The following is a 21572-nucleotide window of genomic DNA, read 5'->3' as shown; positions in this document are numbered from 1 at the left end:
GAGTTGGCACTTGTAGTTTTGCCTCTCCTAGATACGGGCTGCTGCTCCCAACAGCCCTACTATGTGTCCAGTAGGCAGCCCTACTATGTGCTGAGTAGGCAGCAAAGAGCAGGAAGCGTAACCAAGTATTCCAAGGCGAAGACAAGGTCCTCTACAGCAGAGCCGGGAGCACAGACAACCTCCATTACAATGTCTCCGAGGTGGGACCAGGCTTTGGAAACACCAGCTTTTCTGACTCCTCTGAACTTGATATCAGCCAAAGAAGGACATCGGGTGCACTGCCCGCTCAGACCGTGTTCTGGCTTGAGTCAGAAATATCTCCCATAGGCTTGGGTTTTGCATAGTATTCCCGGTCTAGTTATGCTATTCTGGGAGGCTGTAGAGTCTTTAGGAGGTGGCAGAAGCTGGCCACCAGGTGTCACTCAAAGCTATATCTGACCCCCACTTCCTGTCTTGGCACCATGTGACTCTCATAATGGGCTGGGTCATGAGCATTGGATTATATTCACTGTAGAAGAAGACATTTTGCTTTATTTATTCATTTCCACTTTACAAATTTCATGGGTATAGGTGGTTTTCCTGCATACGTGTCTGTGTGCCACTTGAGTGCCCGGGGCTTGCAAAAGCCAGAAGGAGCATCCAGTCCCCTAGAGCTAGAGTTACAGATGGTTGTGAGCTGCCATGTGGGTGCTGGGAACTGAACCTGGGTCCTCTGCAAGAGCAGTCAGTGCTCTTAACCGCCAAGCCATCTTTCCAGCCATTTTGTTAGAATTTCCTTACAAAACATACCCCCAAGGAGAGAAAGCTTCAACCACAGAGAAACATGGGTACCACTTAGGGTACCTGAATCTCAGAGATGCAGGATGGAACAGTTACAAGCCAGTTGTTCTTGTATTTCAGAGGAAGAGGGATAAAGAGATATACGGAACAGCAGACATAAAGATAAAAATCACAATTCGTTCAAAGTCTCTCGGTAGTCATAAATGCTTTGTGTCGCTAATGTATTCTTTAAGAGGAACAAGGGTGTGTGTGAATGGATGGTGGCCGGTCCTGTGAGAGACAGTAACTGCAGTGTGGGACAAGGGGGTTACAGACATGATTTACGGGCAAAGGGGGAAGAAGGAAATGGATTCAAGGTGGTTTTAGGCTTCTGAAAAGAGAAACTATGCTGTCCGGATGAGAACCAGTAATACAACACATATATACTCAGGAAAGGGTTTCTATAGAACTCTCCGCATGGTGCCTGCTCCGTCACCCTGCCCATAATCTGGGTGCCTGGCCTTTCAAAGGCCTCTTGATGACATCAATGTTCATAACTGACTGCCCTGGGATTTCTGCTGCCCAGACTCTGGAAAGTGCAGCTCCGTGTGGCCGAAGCGCTTGGTTATTTAACCATGAACATTTGTTCTGTAAGCGACCCAGGTCATATCCATCTCCATAGTAATAAATGTTCCTTCTAGTGAGAGCTCTCACTGGAGGACTGAAAACTTTAAATTTTAGTGAACATTCACTTCAGGGCCCCTGTCACCAGGTAGAGTATACCTACTGAGTTTAAGAAAATAACATTCCTGGATCCGGTCTGTGGCGGTTTGAATATGCTTGGCCCAAGGATGGCACTGTTGGGAGATGTGGCCCTGTTGGAGTAGGTGTGTCATTGTGGGCGTGGGCTTTAAGACCCTCACCCTAGCTGCCTGGAAGTCAGTATTCTGCTAGCAGCCTTCAGATGAAAATACAGAACTCTCAGCTCCTCCTGCACCGTGCCTGCCTGGATGCTGCCCTGCTCCTGCCTTGATAATAATGGACTGACCCACTGAACCTGTAAGTCAGCCCCAATTAAATGTTGTCCTTTATAAGAGTTGCCTTGGTCCTGGTGTCTGTTCACAGCACCCTAACTAAGAAGTTAACTAAGACACAGTCATTTCCAATGCTTCACAGTTTACAGAGCCCCTGTTCCACAATGCGTCACCATCAATTTAGTCTTCTACCCCATGGCTCCCGTGGTGACCCCACTCCCAATTTATACTAGACGGGTGCAGAGGCCAAGCAGTCGCTAGAGAGTAAATTACTGTTCATTGAAGGTAACAGGCTCCCAGTCTTGCCCCTTTTTTCCAAACTGTTCAGTTCAATGCATGCCATGGGGCTTGAGGGACTCCTCTCTGACGTGTGTGTGTGTGTGTGTGTGTGTGTGTGTGTTTACTGTCTTTAGTTTTGCATGGAATGAAGGATTTGCATTTTTAAATCTTCAAAACCTACTTTTACCTGAGAGGCACAAACTTCCCCATCAACTGTGCTCAATATCTCAATCTCTTCAAACATGCCAAGAACAAAGCAGCCCACATGGAACTCTTCCCACCGACAAATGTTACATCCACGAAAGATACAAGGTATCCAGGACTAACGTTAGACACATCCACAGAAGATACAAGGTATCCAGGACTAACGTTAGACACATCCACAGAAGATACAAGGTATCCAGGTATCCAGGCAGTTAACAGCAGCTCTGTAATACTGTTACACATGTAACAGAGTGTACATGTGTGCATGCACGTATGTTGTGTGGGGGTGTGTCTGCTATTGGGTCTTATAATTGATTATATATGTGCATATATATGATTTAATATATATTGCCGATTTTTAGAGATTTATTTTTTCTTCTAATTATGATTGTGTGTGTCTGTGTGAGTTAGGCATGTGACTGTGGCTGATGCCCTGCAGCTGAAGCTGGCTGTGAGACACCATATGGGTGATGGACCCACCCCCCACCCCCCGCCAGGCAAGAACAGTGTGCGTTCTTCACAGCTGAGCCATCTCTCCAGCCCTGAGTTGTGTATGATTTTTATAACCAATAGTCTGACCCATACTAACATTATTCATCCTAATAGAAATGTCCGTTCAATACCCTGGGCTGCCAGGATCCCTCATTTCGAACAATGGAGGCACTGAATTTCAACAAAAGCGGGATGGCACTTCCTGTAGAGTGCGGGGCAAGCGGCTGGTTCTCCAGTCAGGGTTTTCGCCTGGGTAGCGAGCCTGGGACAAAGGTATTTTTGGAGCCCAGAGCCCTCTCAGTCAGGATGTCTGGAGCACTCTCTTCTTCAGATGGTGACTGTTCTGGCTGGGGGATCAGAATCAGCACTGCAAGACTAACTGGAACCAGTCCCCTACCGCTGTCATTACTGGGGGGGGGGGTCTCTGGGAAACCCACCTTCCTGCCCACATGCAAATGGCTCTAACTTCTGTCACCGTGACTGTGTGGACACTGAGAAGCTTCAACTGTCAAATGAAGGTGACATCTCATGGGGATGGGGCTGGGATTTAGTCCTGTGCTGATTTTGGGTTTGTTGTTTTGTTCTGACAATTTGACACAAAGCTGGAGTCATTTTGGGAAGCGGGAATCTCAGCTGATTAACTACCTCCATCAAATTTGCATGTCGGGAAATCTTTGAGGCATTTTCTTGATTCGTAATTGATGCGGGAGGAGTCGGCCCACTGTGGGAGGCGCCATCCCTACACAGGTGAGCCTGGGCTTATAAAAGAGCAAACTGAGCAAGCCATGGGGAGCAAGCCAGTGAAGACCATTCGGATCCTCCCTCTTGGTTCCTGCTTGAGCTCCTGCCTTGACTGGGATCAGCAAGTATAAGCCAGATCAACCCTCTCCTCCCTAAATTGTTTTTGGCCAGTCTTTAATCACATCAATAGCAAAGTAACTAGGTTGAGTGGACTCTGGTCCCTGACATCAAGCACGGCATCTGGCTGGATCAGAGCCACCCTTCACTGGGGTTGTTGCCGGTCAAGTGCAAGGTGCAGCGGGAGAGCTTTTGAATGTGAGGATAGGAAGAAGGGTAACTAAGGAGAAAAGCAAAACCCCATGGAGTCCTGGTGATGAATCCCCTTTTCATAACACGAACATCTCCACAGAAGACGGCTAGAATGTGTTAAACATAAAGATGTAACAGGATTTTATAAATATCAGAAAGGATGTGACTGCCACGTGGAATAAATCAGTGTCTAAAAAATAGTATAGTGGTGTGTGTGTGTGTGTGTGCATGCGTGTGAGATAGTATCTGCAGTGTATTCTCCATGGTAACCATGTCTCTGGTGCATATAAAGGGAATTGGTAGGTTCAATATAACTGTGCATGGGTAAGCACCTGCTTGGGAGACAAACCAAAATGACTCTGGAAAATGACATTTCCTAGAATAAAATTTAATCAGAGTGGCTGAGGTCATTGATTGGAATTTTTTTCCCATCTCATTTTCCTGTAAGAGGGGCAGGAATTCCCAGACCTTGCCACACTGGGCGATGCAGCCTTGCAAGGAAATTAGTCTTTCTGAAGCTCTATCAACAAGCTCAAGTTGCTGACGGCAGACAAGACCTTTGGGAACAAAACACACTCCCCATACCACCCTCGGATTACCTGCGGAGCGGTTCATATATTTTGGGTGTCTTCCCAGATTTTGTGGGGCCGATTGAATGGGAAGATCCAACTCTGTTGACCAGAGAATTCTGTGGCACAAATGTTTGCGCGTTCTGTTTTTAATTTTGGCTCCCTTGACCAGTGTGTTCTCTAGAAGTATGCTGATCAGGGGCTGACAAGATGGCAGCACCCACGCCAGGTAGCTTGCAATTGCCTGTAACTCCAGCTCCTTGGGGAACTGGCTAAGATGGCTTTAGCATCTGTGGGCGTCTGCATTCCTGTGCACATACCCACACTCAGCCACACATCTTGGGATTCTTCATGTGAGTGCAGGTCCCTCCTTAGGCTACAGTGGGGAATAATACCCAACTACGTCTCTCCCACTGCCCCAAACACTCCTCCCCCTAGTCCAGATTCAAATCAAAACCAACTTCTTCAGGGTGCTGACTGACTGTCAACTTTCACTGCCCACAATGCACATATGGGTTAAAAACCTACCCTTGCTCTCTGGTACCCTGTTCCTGCTGCCCAGAGAGACAGTACAGGTGATCCCGACCGGCATTCGAGCAGAGGACCATGCATCAGCGTTGATTCTGACCGCCCGTCAGACGCCACTGCTGCATTTATTCAAACCAAGGCTGAGGATGACAGATGGGGACTTACAGCTACTGGTAGAATGTGGGACAGGATTTTCAGGAGTGACTGGGGATGGCCAATCCTACCCTAGAATCTGTAACATCTGAGCTATTCCTAGTTTTAGCAACGTCGGCATTTTTAGAAATGTCACCTCCCGGGACTCCTGTCTTTCTTTCTGGTCTCAGACTCCTGTGATTCCCATAGGGCCCAACGGATAAGTAGTATGGGCCCTGAACCCTTCAGGAGTCATGCCTGTGGGCTTTGCTTTCTTCTTTAAGAGGGAGCAAGTGCAGACCACAGCTTTAGAATATATGGGCTGATAGGGGATCCCCTTGTTCCCCTTGGTGACAAAGGCCATCTCCACTGTGGAGTGAGAATCTGCTCGGGGAACAGAGCGTCCCCTGAGACGAATGCTGGGGTGAATGGACCAGCCAGGGTGCTGCCAGGTGAATGGCCCAGCCAGGGTGCTGCCAGGGACTTGTGCTTTGTCTCTTCCCGGGTTTGTTTCTCCCTCCTATTTGGCAGATGAATCCTGCTTCTATTCTGAGCACTAATGCAGAAATCAAGTGACTTCAGCCTAAACCAAGTACAAATCCAGCCGCATTGAGATGTTTCCGGAGATTGCTAAAGGCGGTGGCACGCCCAATCCAAGCGCATCAGATGACCTCCCCTCAACCCAAAAACGTGCTCCTAGGAGGCCAGACATCTCTCCGCAGAGACATTCAGCCTGCAGAGGAGATCTCTGCTCTCTGTCTTTATATGCTAGCTGCTGCACCTCAGCAGAGCTCCTCGACACCGGCTTTTTCTGGAATTGACTGATGAAGAGGAATCTGAAGGTCAGAGAGGTCAAGGCAACCCTTCATATTAGTCACCAGAGCCCCAGAGGCTGGAACTGGCTGCAAACACACTCTTGTTCAGGAGAAGCACATTCTCAGGCCGGCTTCCACATCTTGGGGTACCAGCTCGATATCATTCACACAAAAACTCCACAGAGGATCAAATCCCCAAGTGTTTTCCTCACACCTTAGGATAGTGTGTCAGTTCATGGTGTGTGTCCTAACAGCTTATTGACTAGGGAAATTGTTTATTTTGTCAATTTGGTATGAGCTAGAGTCATCTGGGAAGGGAGAACTGAGAAAATGCCTCCATCGCACTGGCCTGTGGGCATTTTCTTGATTAATGATTGACATAGGAGCACCTAGCCCACTGTGGGCGGTGCCATCCCTAGGCAGATACACCTATAAGCTGTATAAGAAAGGTACCAAACACAAGCCTGGAAGCAAGTCAGTGAGCAACAGTCCTCCATGGGCTCTGCTTCAGTTCCTGCCATGAGTCCCTGCCCTGACTTCTCTCGATGAAGGGCTATAATCTGGAAGATGTAACAAACCCTCCCCTTCCCAGGTTGCTTTTGGTCATGGTGTTTATCACAGCAACAGAAAGTCAACCAGGATGGTGGCTATTTGTAAAACCTGGCCCAAATGGTGGTCGGCAGAGGCAAGTTTTTTTGCTTAAGTTTGTTTGAATTTCATTTAAGGAAACTATGAGGTACGATGCACACTGGCCAGGCTGGGTCACTCTGAATGAAAGAGGGCTTATCAGTAACCTCCGTTCCTGCATCCCCAAAGATCCATCTTCATACTCCAACCTCTTAGCCAGGGAGGGGTGTGTGGAGGGGGGATGCTGCTAAGCCTGACAGTGAGCTACCGCAGCCAACCCAAGGGGCCCTGCAGGATCCCCTAAAAGCTCCAAGGTCACCCCAGTGTTGGGAAGCACTTGTTTATCGCTTGACCTTTCCCCGGCACTAGTCATACTTCATGCTTCTCTGTGATAGCGTATCTCGTGAGCCCAGCTTCAGCTGTCATTCTGATAAAGAGCACGGAGTGATAATCTCCGTGAAACAGGGCCCAGGGGGTGGTATTATCCAACCCGAGTGTAAGAGTGGAGAGCTGTGCCCGCCAACAGCCCAGACATCGCTCTCCCAAGGAACCGTGCCAGTGAGTTGTTAGGACACACAAAGTTGAGTTTAAGTCATGTCTGTTTGCCAAGTGTCACTGTGAAGGGTCTATTTGATGGGGTGGCTGTCACGATGAATCATAACTTTTTGATGCTCTACCCCTATCTCTACCCCTGAGTTGCCTCCACAATACCTAGCAAGGAGTCATCTTGGGAGACTGAGTTGCAATTGAAGACTTGCAGCTGTCCTCAGGTCTTGTCACCTGGGAGCTGGCCTGCAGGATAGCGTGGGCCAGCCAGATTCTCTGAACTCAGGGGCCAAGTGACATGGAGGAGGGGGATCTTGGCAGTTGGAGTTGGAGAAGAAAAAAAAATGCCTTTTTTTGATAACGTAGACTCTATCTGTCCATGGAAGAATGTTCTTTTAGAGACCATGGCGGGTCACCTGTGGGGAGGTCTCTCGGAAGGGTGAGCACAACAATATGTCATCTGGGGGGACCCAGGGCTCCTTCAGGGAATGCCTAATAAGACCTTTCCAGTGGGGAATAAAACCAGCTCTTGACCCCAGCAAGGGCGCCCTCTGCTGCCCATGCCGCAGGGACTGCAGCCGACAGTCTGTGCAGTAAGATCCCTGTAGTAGCAAACTGAAAGAGAAGTTGATGGCTTCAAGGAAGGAGATTCAATCTCCATGGAAACGGTGACAACAAAATCAGAGGGTGACACTTTTTCAGCAGGGAGCCTGAAGGGAACAGGGAGACTGTCAGTCACTTTCCCTTCTCTGGTGGCTGCCTGTCTAACAGCGTCAGCATCAATCCCAGGGGCCTCAGGTTCTTAGGAGCACCCCTCACAAGCTTAGCCAGGGCTTGCCTTGCTGGCCTCGCTCAGTTAAACCTATGTCTGGGTTAAGTCCTCCAGCTCCTGGGGTGGGGACCCTTCTGCTGTGGGTCCCCAGGAGGTAGAGCAGGCATAGAACAGTGCTATTTGTCCTTTTCTCAAAGGGTCCAGCTGTCCTTGGTGAGGGGAAATCACCATTTCTGAGCCATTTCAATGAGAAAGGAAGCCACAAAGCTCTCAGAAGAGGGATAACATAATAAAAAAGGAGAACGGGGAAAGCTACAGCTGAAGCTGACTACCCTATCTGTCCCCTGCTCACCTGAGAACCCATGGCTCCTAGAGAAGGCTGGGCTGCGGACCATCTGTGTGGCCAGCCACCTGCCAAGGGTGACCTGATGGGAAGTCACACCTGCACAGACAGATGGGCTTCCTAGGTCACGTGAGGTAGAGGGGAAATGCTGGCTTGTGGAACAGAACAACCCAATGGGAAAAGGCCATGCTTAGACCTGGAAGAGTAGGTTGGCAAGAGAAAAAAAAATGGCGTCAGGAAGGGAGCGCATAGCAGGGCCTCATGACACTGGTCCGTAAGTCTAACTGCTTAGAAAACTGAGGTAATAGAGTCATCCATTTCAGGCCAGTCTGGGCTGCAGAGTGAGTTCAAGATCAGCCTGGGGAACTTAATGGGATCCTGTCTCTAATAAAACGTTTTACAATGTCTGTAGCTCAGTGGTCTAGTTTAATCCCTAGTCCTGGAGCAAAAGGAAGTAAAAGGAACGGTGGGGAGGGATGGGACAAGACAAATGCCTTTGTCAGTACCCCTCTAGAGGGGAAGCCTGCCTCCTATCACATTGCAGGGGCCTGGGGATCGTCCTTATTTTGGCAAAGTCTCTGAGCGTACTAGGCCATCCCGTGAGCTAAAGATTGCACATTTCAATATGATCCCTTATGATATCGATCCAACCCTTTCTGAGATGACACTGTGCCCGTGGCAAGGTGCACACAGCTGTAGAAAGCCATGCAGCACGCACTTCACATAACCCTGAACAGCTCAGCTCTGGAGGTGCCCACGGGGGAGGGATGCTTGTCACAAGCCCGTGACAGAGACTGGTGTGTGTGTGTGTGTGTGTGTGTGTGTGTGTGTGTGGCCATCTGTGAAGAGCAGTCAAGACCTGATTAGTCTCAATGCTAACCTGGAGAAACTAACTGTCTCTGTAATAACAGACCTGGAAGAATTACGGTTTTCCCTGTGAGGCTCTAGCCTCCCACTGTGCCGGAAGGATGCTTGCTTCGCTGGTCGAGACGGGTTTGATTTGGCTCATGACAGGAAACACAGTGGCTTTTGTTACACATTCAAGATATGGGGGGGGAGGGGGGAAGACATTCTTCATGGTCTTCGTCAGAACACAGCGCAAGAATAGAGAGTCCTTCCAGGGGAAATTCTGAGCGCTTGTGAGAAAACTCCAGGAAAGCAAGACAAGAGTCTTGTGACTTCAGTTTCTTTGAGAATCATGACCTTGTTCTTGGCACAATTTCCTGCTCCTCCCAGGCGTAGCAGATAGGAGTGAGTTTTTCTACAGATTATTCATGACAACTGGATATTATTAGCTTATATGCCTCCATGAAAAAAAAAACATTTTTGACACTTACAGCTTGTCTTTGTGATTATATATAGCTTGCACGTATGAGAATGTTCCTCGTGGGACCTTTTTTTTTAACCCTCAGAGTATAAATTGTCTGATGCTCTGAATAAAGTCATCTATTGCATGGACCACCTCAATTTTAGGTTTCTTTCTCCCAGGTCCCGCCCCACCTCTGGAGCGGTAAATGGTCTTCATGCCCTACTTACCAACTTCATCCCTGATGTTGGCAAGTTCGATTGACAGCTCCTTTTCTTTCGCAAGGGCCCTTTCGCTCTGAAAAATAAATAAAAAGGATAATGAGAGTCGCCTAGTTTTGTGCTACAAAGGCATCGTCACATGTCTAATAAATCAATAAATCACGTTAACCAAGTAGGTCTAGCCCTGAAGATGAGAACCATTTTCATTATATAAAACATAACAGAACCAAGTCAGATTCAACCATTTGTGTCATTAATATACAATAACACCCACAGCCATCTTTTCTCTGAATCACAGTTACACCATCCTGGAATAATTCTAAGTATGTCTCTGTGCTACACATGAATGTACTGCATGTATTATCATCTACTACAGATTCTCATTCAATTTTTATGACAGTAAGGGATTCTTGACAATGAAACAGCTCATGGTAATACACACACACACACACTCACACACACACACATGCGTGCTTATTTTTCTAAAACCAATTATTCCCTTAAGCTTACGCCTTTGTCCATTACTGGTTAGTTATCTAACGAATAATGGAAATCAGGACAGAAGCCTTGGTATGAAACATTTCTGTCTGTCATAACACCCTTCAGTGAGGTTTCTATGGGTTTTGATCCACCCTAGGCATTACTACCAGCCATAGGAGGTACTCCACGCTAGAAGTATTATTTAGGGCAAAAAAGCCACTTGTAATGCAATGACTGCTTGTTTTTATATCAATTACATTCCGTGACATAAAACAGTTAAGCACCTGAAGACATACTATATATGTAACCTGCATTTATTAGTCACCACGGATGGATTCTGCAGATTTTACTGCTAACAATAAGGAAATACTACTCATAAATCAGAGATGTGAGCTCTTCAGAGAAAGTCCCCGTCCATCCACAGAATGTCCTTGTAATGCAAACTGAGTTCCAGAGAGATTTCCTTTGGCTAAAATGTGGACCAAACACCTAACATGGGTATCTTCCAGGCCTTGTGATTGTTGACTGTTGTCTTTTCCTAACACGGGTATCTTCCCAGCCTTGGGATTGTTGACTGCTGTCTATACCTAACACGGGTATCTTCCCAGCCTTGGGATTGTTGACTGTTGTCTATACCTAACACGGGTATCTTCCTGGCCTTGGGATTGTTGATTGTTGTCTATACCTAACACGGGTATCTTCCAGGCCTTGTGATTGTTGACTGTTGTCTATACCTAACACGGGTATCTTCCCAGCCTTGGGATTGTTGACTGTTGTCTATATAGAGCCTGCATCTTCAGTGACCCACGAAGGTGCATGCATTAGGCTTGATCCCCCAACCAGGAGGTACCATGAATCTTTAAGAAGTGGGGTCTCACAGGAGGTCTGTAAGTCAATAGGTGTGCCCTTTAAGAAGCCAATGGGATCCTGGCCTCTTCTTCTCCCCATCCACGGCCTCAAGTTCCCCACCAGTGCCATCCATTAAGCCCTCGGGAGGCCAACGCAACGACGGTCCATCTGATTGAAGCTTAGGACTTCCAAAAGTGAGCACTAACTACCCTTTTCTGTTTCTAAGTTAATTATGCCAGGTATTTTGTTACAGCATTGGAAGGCTAGTACAGTGCCCTTCAGTACTGACCACCCTTGCTTTTCATGGTTAGTGTTCTTTGTCAACTTGACTAGGGTCACCTGGGAAGAGGGAACCTCAGCTGAGGAATTATTTCCTTCAGACTGGCAGATGGGTGTGTCTGTGGGGACATTTTCTTGATTGACTGATGGATGGATGGATGGATGGATGGATGGATGGATGGATGGATGATTGATTGACGTGGAAGGGCCTAGCTTAAGGTAGGTGGTGCCATACCTGGGTACACAGTCTTGCGTTGTCTAAGATTGGGAACTGAGCAGACCATGGGGAGCAAGCCAATATGCAGTGTATCTCTATGGTTCCTGCCCTGACTTTGCTCAGTGATGGAGTGATCGGGACACGTGAACCAAATAAACTCCATCCTCCTCAAGGCAACAGAAAGCTAACTAGGACAGTGGCTAGCTGAAAAACTAGTAAAAATGGGAAGAAGAAATGGCATTTTCATTTCATTTAAGGTGCCGTGAGGTTTAATAATGCCCACAGGTCAGGCTGGCTCAGTCTCCATGTAAAGAAAAACTCACGAGGAGTTTCAGTTCCTGGGCTCCCAAAGATCCACTCAGTAATGGACCATGACAAGGACAACAGAAAACTGAAAACACAGCAGTGCCTCTCGTGGAAGGACCTGAGCCTTGTGGTCCTGTGGCCCTGTGTGAGAGGCAGTTTGCACACCTGGGCTTATGAGTGAACTGTACTTAGATCAGCGGTTTTCAACCTGAGGGTCAAGATCCTTGGGGGGGGGGGGGGTCCAATGACCCTTTCACAGGGACCTGAGACCATTGGAGAACACAGATATTGACCTGACAATTCATGACAGTAGCAAAATTACAGTTGTCAAGTAGCAACAAAAATAATTTTGTGGTTTGGTTGGGGGTCACCACAACATGAGAGGAACTGTATTAAAGGGTCTCAGCTGTAGGAAGGTTGAGAGACACTGATCTTGACTAAGGTAGCAGGGGTTGGCTGTGGGCTCCTCGGAGAGCCTTGGGTCATCCGAAGGTAATGCTATGATACTTTTAATCCTTGAGTGAAACTCTGTTATCACACACAGGAAGCTGGAGAAGTAGCTTGGTGGTCCAGTTACTGTGTAGCGCGAGCAAGCTTATGGCAAAGGTAGCAATACCTCCTGTATAATCCAGAGAAGAAGGGGCTGTGTCTGTGAGTGTGGGCCCTTGTCTGATGCTGACCCTGCCTTGGTGTTGCTTCCCAGCCTCACAGCTCTGAGACAGAAACTTCTGTGGCTGGAGACATTTTGCTACATCAGTACAAATCAATGAAGGCTCCCCTAGGTGGCCGTAGGTCGTTCCTTCAGCCCACAGCCGTTTTGCTTTCGCTGAATTCAGGCAGCAATCATACCACAGAGTGTACAGTCTTTTTTTTTTTTAAGAACAGCATTTTTTTTTTAAGATTTATTTCTTTATTATATGTAAGTACACTGTAGCTGTCCTCAGACACTCCAGAAGAGGGCATCAGATTTTGTTACGGATGGTTGTGAGCCACCATGTGGTTGCTGGGATTTGAACTCCGGACCTTCGGAAGAGCAGTCGGGTGCTCTTACCCACTGAGCCATCTCACCAGCCCCTGTACAGTCTTCTTAATCCTCAGAAGACTCCACTTCAAATAGCATGGCTACCGCATGGGGTTGCAATGGGGGTTACTGCAGTTAGCAGATGCAATACAGCAGCAGTGCTTGCATAGGTGGTAGGTGGTGTTACCGATCCATGGTTTCCTGTGGTTTTAATCTGTAACTATCAAACTGATCCCAGGAAGAGGGCCACCAGACTCCTTTATAGATGGCTGTGAGCCACATGTGGGTGCTGGGGATTGAACTCAGGACCTCTAAAAGAGCAGCCAGTGCTGTTAACCGCTGAGCCATCATCTCTCTAGCCCCTAGGACTTTTTTGTTTGTTTGTTTGTTTGTTTGTTTGTTTTTACACTTGTTCTAACTGTAACCTGTAATGGCCACTTGACAACTGTCTTGTAACAATCTAGTACTTTGGAGGGGGGGGTCATTTCAGTAGTTGCTTTGTAAAAAAAAAAAAAAAAAAAGACTAGTAAGAAAAGCGCTATGTTGAAAGACAATGTGGAAAAGTCACAACCATTACTTGGCAAACGCAGCCAGAGAACTCAAATCTTGAGTGCATCCCATCGGTCAAGGGACAGCACGAGAAAGGCATCTGTCAAGGATGACTCAGACAGCACCGAGCAGCAAACAAAGGAACTGTCAGGAGCTACTCACTCCAACTTCAGACCAAAACCAGCGCTCTTCTCAGCTTTCCACTGTAGCCAGCGCCTGATGGATACAACACCGTCCCGCGGTGGGAATCCCCTGAATCACAGCAAACAGCCCTGGACCTTCCCACTGACTGGCAGTAAGGAAACGGACCCCAGAAGGAAACAGCCAAGCTCATGAACGTGCTACATAAAGATTATGTGCTATCTAATAAAGGTGCCTGATGCTAAGTTCTACCAAACATTTTCTACTAGCCACACGCAGAATAATTGCTTCCTTTCCCTATGCCTTTAAACACAGCCATCCCTCTGTATCTGCAGGAGCTGATTACAGGAACCCTTCCAACCGGGACACCTGAATCTACGTATACTTAAGTCTTTTATACAAAACAGTGTCACACGTACAGAGACCCTATTCTGATTATCCTAGAAAGGTTCCCAAACTTCCTAATGCTGTGGCCCTTTAATACAGGTCCTCATGCGGCGACCCCCAACCATGAACTCATCCTTGTTGCTACTTCATAACTATAACTTGCTACTGTTATGAAACTTAATGTAAATATCTAATGAGCAGTATATCTATCTGTCATGCGACCCCCAAAGGGATCTCCACCCACAGGTTGAGAACCAATGACCTAGACTTTGAAACCAACTCTCCATTGTTTATAATATTGAATATGGTGTTAAATTCGTTGTGAATAGTTGTTACTCTATACTATCCAGGGCACAATGGTAACAAAACCAAAAAGAACAGCCTAGCAGTGGTGGCGCACCCATTTAATCCCAGCACTTGGGAGGCAGAGGCAGGCNGATTTCTGAGTTCGAGGCCAGCCTGGTCTACAGAGTGAGTTCCAGGACAGCCAGGGCTACACAGAGAAACCCTGTCTCGACAAAACCAAACCAAACCAAACCAAACCAGACCAAAACGTCGTGTGCTTCCAGTATTGATTTCGGATGCATGGTTGATTGATTGAGACCAAGTTAATTGACTACTACATGGTTGTAGAAACTTCAGGTTCTGAGGCTCACTGGTACTGTTAATGAGCCCTGGACTAATTTTTCTATTTATGCGGAGGCAATAGAGGCTCTGTGATGAAGAGACCAGCTGCCTTAGAAGTGGAAGACCCAGGAGGAGTTTCAACCCAGGGCCCAATTATCAAACACCAAGGTTCTCCCTACCTCTCCCCATGTCGGTGTGACCTCAAGAACCAGGTTGGACATGGGTTGGATCTAGCACTCTTGGTCATGTAACCTCTCACGTCTGACTTGAGGAGAGGCAGCCAGCTGCCACCGGATCTGGCTCTGTGGACACTTTTCTAGCTGTAGCCCCTGACCCCCATCTCCATCCTGTCAGCTTACACAACCTGTGATTGCCCTTGAAATTGATTTGCAGGTTGCATGTTGGGACATTTCCAGTGTGTGGTGCCTCTTCAGCTCTTTCTTCTGGGCTTGTAACTCCAGATAGTTTAGCTGTTTGGTTTTCTCCCTGTCAGTTCGAGACGAACCTTTCCGGTGTCCCTGGACACATTCCTGCTGAAGGTGTTGGCTCTGCTCAGCCTTAGCTCGCCAAGGCCAACCTGGCAGTTTTGCCTGTTCTGGTAAGATCCTTTCTTCCTTAAGTGCTTGATTTGGAAATGACATCAACCCTTCTGACTTACGCACCAAGTGAGCTATTGTGCGTTTCCTGAACGACAAACCAGAATGATGTCGTGACAGCTGCGGTGGGCAGTGTCAATCGTGGTGACCAGCATTGTCTAGGTGAACACCAACGACCACTTCCATTGGTTTTCAATTTGCTGAGCCAGCCCCCCCACCCATCATGGAACCATAGAGGCCAGCAGAAGTCCTGGTCTTGAGAGGCCCTTAGTCTCTGGGGACTCTTAAGAGTCCTTCTGCGATGATTTCAAATCACTCTTTGCACCGTTCCCTGGATGATGGCAAGCCAGGAGGACTGGGACAGGAGGGGGTCGGTCCAGCACATTCCTAAATGGGGAATGTGTGGAAAATTCCTCACTGGTGCCAAGCATGTGAACGCCTGTGTTCACTCAAGAGGGCTAAATATAGATGCATCAACCACCCACACTGTCCCGGTGACAGAGTCCAGGCACCTGAGAGCCCACAAAGGCCATTCCTCTCCGGTGACTGTTTAGTCTAAGACAGGCTTCCCTTCAAATAGAAACTTGTGGAGCACTCGGTTCTCCTCAAGTCAGTGTTCATGGCTTCTTAGCATCACCTCCCATTTCATTACGTACCTCTCCTTCACAGTCCTGGCTTTCCCATTATTTCAGTGTGACACATGATCTTAAATGTGGAACCCAAGATGATCAGGGACCAGGAAACACCCAGTTCACCCTTCTTCTCCAGTCCTGAATGGAGGTGCCATAGAAGGTCTACTCCCCTGACGGTCTTTGAAGACTTGGCTCCCCATGTGTCCTGACTGGGTTTGTGTGTCAACTTGACACAAGCTGGAGTTATCACAGAGAAAGGAGCTTCAGGTGAGGAAATGCCTCCAATGAGATCCAGTTGTGGGGCATTTTCTCAATGAGTGATCAAGGTGGGAGGGCCCCTTGTGGGTGGTGCCATCCCTGGGCTGGTCGTCTTGGGTTCTACAAGAAAGCAAGCTGAGCAAGCCAGGGGAAGCAAGCCAGTAAGTGACATCCCTCCATGGCTTCTGCATCAGCTCCTGCTTCCTGACCTGCTTGAGTTCCAGTCCTGACTTCCTTTGGTGATCAACAGCAGTGTGGAAAGTGTGAGCCGAATAAACCCTTTCCTCCCCAACTTGCTTCTCAGTCATGATGTTTTGAGCAGGAATAGAAACCCTGACTAAGACACCATGCCACAGACTCCCGAGAATCTGGCCGTCCCTCTTTTCTAGCTAAATACACCTGGCGGAGCATCGAAACCACTCATAACTGCAACACCAAGCAACTGAACAAGTAACCAAGCCTCACGCCACTCGGCCACATTCTGTTACCTCAACCTGCTTAGTCTGCTGTTATCTGCTCGGATGGCTGACGCTACCTCATGGACCTGGCGGTAATAGGAAGTGAAAAAGTCTCTCCTCGTTAACAACACAGGTGTGACTCCACACTTGGGCGCTGGCCAGCCACGCCCCTTCTTGAATGAGCACCTAACCCATAAAACTCAGGCTGTATCCAGTGTCTCTGGATGGCTTCTCCTCTACTGAATCTAGAAACAGAAAGCTTATACACTACCAGACACTAACTGAGGGCCTACTGTGTGCCAGGCAAACGGCATTTTGGCCTCCAAGAAACCAGCATCTCAGAGTACACTGGTACACCAGCAATTATAGTAGGGTGTGAGATAGCCCAGGATGCCTGGGAGATTGAAACTGAGGCCAGAGGAGAAATAAAAAGTGTCTGTGAAGGGAATGTCTTAGGCAGAGGCCAAGAGGAACAGTGATACAAGATGCCACTGGGGGTCTTCTGGGAACCTTTGGTACCCTACCAGATGAACCCATAGTCTTTTTTCTTTGTAACTTCAGATCCTGATACTCATTGGAAGAATTCCTGTTCGTCTGGAAGAGGTACCGAGGACAGATGATTAAATTAACTATAGTCTGAGCATGCTTCTAAGCCTGGTGTGTGTGTGTGTGTGTGTGTGTGTGTGTGTGTGTGTCTGTCTGTCTGTCTGTCTGTCTGACTGTCTGTCTCTGCCTAAGGACTCTTAATAATCTTTGTTATATTTTTAAAAATGAACTATCTATATCATATTTACTTACGTGTGCATGTGTGTGTACGTGCACGTGAATGCAGGTGCCTGCGGAGGCTGGAAGTGTCAGATCCCTGGAGCTAGAATCACCAGCAGTTTCGAGCCACCTGAAGTCGATGCTGGGAAGTAAACCTGGGTCCTCTGCAAGAAGAGCCAAGTGCTTTTAACTGCGGAGCCATTTCCACAGCCTTTCTCCAATAGTCCTAGCCTCGTCTGTGTGTAAGTGCTAATCACAGGCACCAACCATATGACTTGGGCCACGATGCTCCCAAGGAATTAAGTAAGAAATAGGACCACTCAGGAGCAGCGGCACATACCTGTAACCCCAGGATTTGGGAGGCAGAGGCAGATGCTGTAGGTTCAAGCCCAGCTTGGGTTATACAGTAGGACCCTGCCTCAGAGAACAAAGGGGAGGGATCTTTCTTAGTATTCTGATATTTGAGGAAATAACTGGGTCCTCTCCACTGTGAATTAAATTTCACACATGACACACTTACATACTAAGCTGCAAAGAAGTCAGGAGCTCTCCCCTGAAACAGAACTGCCTCTTGCCCATACGTCTGGCTTAACTTGGTAAAATGTGCCATACTGGGAAGAGAGAGAGTTCCCTCAGCATCTTCAGGTGAGCCAGTCACAGAACACGTGTATCTCTGCAGTAATTTCCATGGCTTTCTGTGCACAAGACCACTTTCAGTGGGAATATTAAAATGTGTGGCCAGATTTATAACAGAGCTCAGGGAGGGGATCCCTAGAGATAGGGGGCAACCATTAGTTTTTCTTTCTGCTACAGTTTCAAGATAGTGCTGACACAATATTTGAGATAATCAATAAGTCTCAATTCTTTCTCAACTAATTAACACGAAGCTACAGTGTTTGTATAACGACCCACTTTTCTACTATGAAATGAAATTTAACAACAACAATAACAAAAACCCATTCAACACAAAGTACTGCTCATATTTAATACTCTTCCATACACTCGAATGTCTGATTGTGTGAACAATGTAGTCAAACTCTGTATTAAAAGAAAATGGAGTGACTGAACTTAAAAGGTCAGTCCAGTCTTTGTCCCTGTGCATGCTGGGAGAGTCCCTAGTTAAAAGAAACATCTTGTTTACCCGGGAGACGGTGGCTAATGAGGGAGCATCATCCTAGCGGGAAAATAACTAGGGTACCCACATCTGGACGGCTAACAAGCAACTGGAAACAGAGACGGATGAGGCCAAGGAGCAGGAAACGCTAATCGAACACGCAAGGCAGGAACATCCTAGAGTGCAAGCAGCAGAAAGAGAAGAAGCCAGGGAAGGGAGTTTTAATACATTTGTGTCACACTTAAGACGCTTTTTGGCTCTTTGTAGATTCTCCCTCCTTTAGTCTAGCTTCTCAGAAGTATGAGCAGTGCAGTCAGAATGCATCTCTGCTAAAGAGCAAGCAAGCAAGCAAACAACAACAAAACCAAAAACAACCTTCCCCCAAATAAAATAAAACCCAAAGCCAAAACCAAGCAACAACGACAAAACTCTGGGAGATCTACACTTCTCCATTAATACAAGTTAAGAAACCAGAAGCCTGGCTTCCAGGTGGGAGAGTCCTCTGTATTATATTTTCCATCCTCTTGTGCTTCATCACATCGGAACAAAAGCACTTTGGGGGTGAACTCTTTGCTTGTGGCTCCATCCCCGCTCCATGTCCGTTTAACAAAACCCTGCCCCATCCTTACTGTAATTCAAAAACTCCGCCCTGTTCCCCCGACCCCCACGAGCCTCGCTTATGATTCTTTTCCAGCTTGTTTCCCAGTCACGCAGTGGCCAGAACCTTCATTTAATTATCCTCTAGTCTGTAACTAGTGTTTGGTTGCTCTGTGTGTAGGTCATGGATGCCTATATGACCTGTACTTCCTTGGGAGAATGTGGAAGTGCAAGGGAATCAGTAACTGAACTGGGAAAAGGCTGGTCATGTTTCTAGATCATTCACAGATAGTCTGCAGCAACCAGGCCTGGAGGACAGAAGTGATACATACAGCAACCAACTGGATAGCCTGAGGTCGGCAGGAAGACAACTGGCATGCATAGCTTTTAAAGACTTGTTTATTTTTATTTTATGTGCACGGGTGGGGTGTGTATTTGACTGTATGTATGTATGTATATATGTATGAGGAGGCCAGAAGAAGGCATTGGGTCTACTGGAACCACAGTTACAGATGGTTGTGAGTCACCTTGTGGGTGCTCGGAATTGAACCCAGATCCTCTGCAGAGCAGCCAGTGCTCTAACCACTGAGCCACCTCTCCAGCCCCAACACGGATAGTTTTTTTAAAAACAACAACAACAACAAAAATTTTCTTGCTTAGCAGTTTTGTTTCCTTTTGTTCTCTGGGAAGATTGTACAGTTTTTCCTGGTCCACCACGGTAGAGGGCTATTTCCAGGTGACACTCTCCCAGCTTTATAGAAAGATTGTATAGTTTCTCCTGGTGCATCACGATAGAGAGCCATTTCCAGGCTTTTCTACCCTCCTTTTGGAAAGGATTTACAAAGTTACCGTCAGATCTCACCATTTTTTTTTTAAAGATTTTATTTATTTATTATATGTAAGTACACTGTAGCTGTCTTCAGACACTCCAGAAGAGGGAGTCAGATCTTGTTAAGGATGGTTGTGAGCCACCATGTGGTTGCTGGGATTTGAACTCTGCACCTTTGGAAGAGCAGTCGGGTGCTCTTGCCCGCTGAGCCATCTCACCAGCCCAGATCTCACCATTTTTAAAAAGAACATCTTAGCTACTGGGTAACCAAACTGGAAAAAAAAATGTTATCTCTGAAGTTCAAATGTCCTCTCTCATAGTCAAGTGAGGTAGTAGGAACGGTTTGGTTTCAGAGGGATAACATGCCGGGCTAGAACTGTCAGGAAAACTTTCTGATGACTTTTACTTCATTCTAACACTTTTCAAACTGTTGATGCTGGATGGTGAGGACCAACAGAGGGCGTGGCTTATGGTGGGATGACCAACGGAGGGCAGGGCTTACAGTGGGAGAACCAACAGAGGGCGGGGCTTACTGTGGGAGGACTAGCAGAGGGCGGGGCTTGCTGTGGGAGGACTAGCAGAGGGCGGGGCTTGCTATGGGAGGACTAGCAGAGGGCGGGGCTTGCTGTGGGAGAACTAGCAGAGGGCGGGGCTTGCTGTGGGAGGACTAGCAGAGGGCGGGGCTTACTGAGGGAGGACTAGCAGAGGGCGGGGCTTGCTGTGGGAGGACTAGCAGAGGGTGGGGCTTACTGTGGGAGGACTAGCAGAGGGCGGGGCTTGCTGTGGGAGGACTAGCAGAGGGCGGGGCTTACTGTGGGAGGACTAGCAGAGGGCGGGGCTTGCTATGGGAGGACTAGCAGAGGGTAGGGCTTACTGTGGGAGGACTAGCAGAGGGCGGGGCTTGCTTGGGAGGACTAGCAGAGGGTGGGGCTTGCTATGGGAGGACTAGCAGAGGGCGGGGCTTGCTGTGGGAGGACTAGCAGAGGGCGGGGCTTGCTGAAACTCACAGCCAGCTATGCCCAAAGCCCGAGGCAGAATGAAATGCTATACCAAGTCTCCTACGTCACAGCACCTGCACAACAGCTATGGAGTGAAGGAAGGACTTGGGCACACACACTTCTTGTGAAGTGATCCTGAAAAGCAAGCAACAGCAAAACAACGCATGCTCTTATTTTAAAAGAAATCCCCACTCCTTTAAAAGGCACCCAAATATGCAGCCATTAAACCCTGTGCTGGAAAACTATTCTGAAACATGAAAAAGAAAAAAAAATCAAGAAATACGGGTGTCAGAGTAATGAGAAGGCCTATTAATGCAGTTTGACCTTTTACATTTTTATTGCAGGAAACTGAGGCACTGAATTTGAGGTTTCACAGCTAAAACAAATGACAGTTCATCAAACACCATACTTCTACAGAGATGAATAACAAATTATTTCCCCCAAATCCTGAAATGCAATAGTAATATAAGGAAAGCTATTATTTTAGCAATTAGATCTAATAGAAACCAGGGCAGACTCAATTTAAGATTGCTTATTCTCAAACAAAAAAGCCGATCTCTCTCCTGCTCCCCTCTCGGGTCTCACTATGTAGTCCAGGCTAACCTGGAACTGGCCTGGTAGACCAGGCTGGCCACAAAACCACAGAGATCTGTCTGTCCCTGCCTTCTGAGTTCTGGGATTAAAGGTGTGCACCACGACACCTGGACATTCTCTATTCTAAAAGATTAAAAGATTCTCTCTCTCTCTCTCTCTCTCTCTCTCTCTCTCTCTCTCTCTCTCTCTCTCTCTCTC

The 21572-nt window shown here is 47.5% G+C and overlaps 1 protein-coding gene across 5 annotated transcripts in view; it reads right to left on the bottom strand.

The window, feature by feature from the left end:
* Positions 1 to 21572, bottom strand: part of Mtus2 (microtubule associated scaffold protein 2) — a 360212-nt gene that overhangs the window by 21616 nt on the left and 317024 nt on the right. For all 5 annotated transcript variants that reach the window (XM_021222671.2, XM_029533663.1, XM_029533662.1 and 2 more), the window contains one exon: positions 9687 to 9753. In XM_021222671.2, coding sequence (XP_021078330.1) covers positions 9687 to 9753 — 67 coding nt within the window. The remainder of the gene's footprint in view (positions 1 to 9686; positions 9754 to 21572) is intronic.

Source organism: Mus pahari, chromosome 23 (assembly GCF_900095145.1).
Source record: "Mus pahari chromosome 23, PAHARI_EIJ_v1.1, whole genome shotgun sequence".
NCBI lineage: Eukaryota > Metazoa > Chordata > Mammalia > Rodentia > Muridae > Mus > Mus pahari.
The sequence above is the reverse complement of the archived record's forward strand: the minus strand, read 5'-3'. Positions and strand labels throughout refer to the sequence as shown.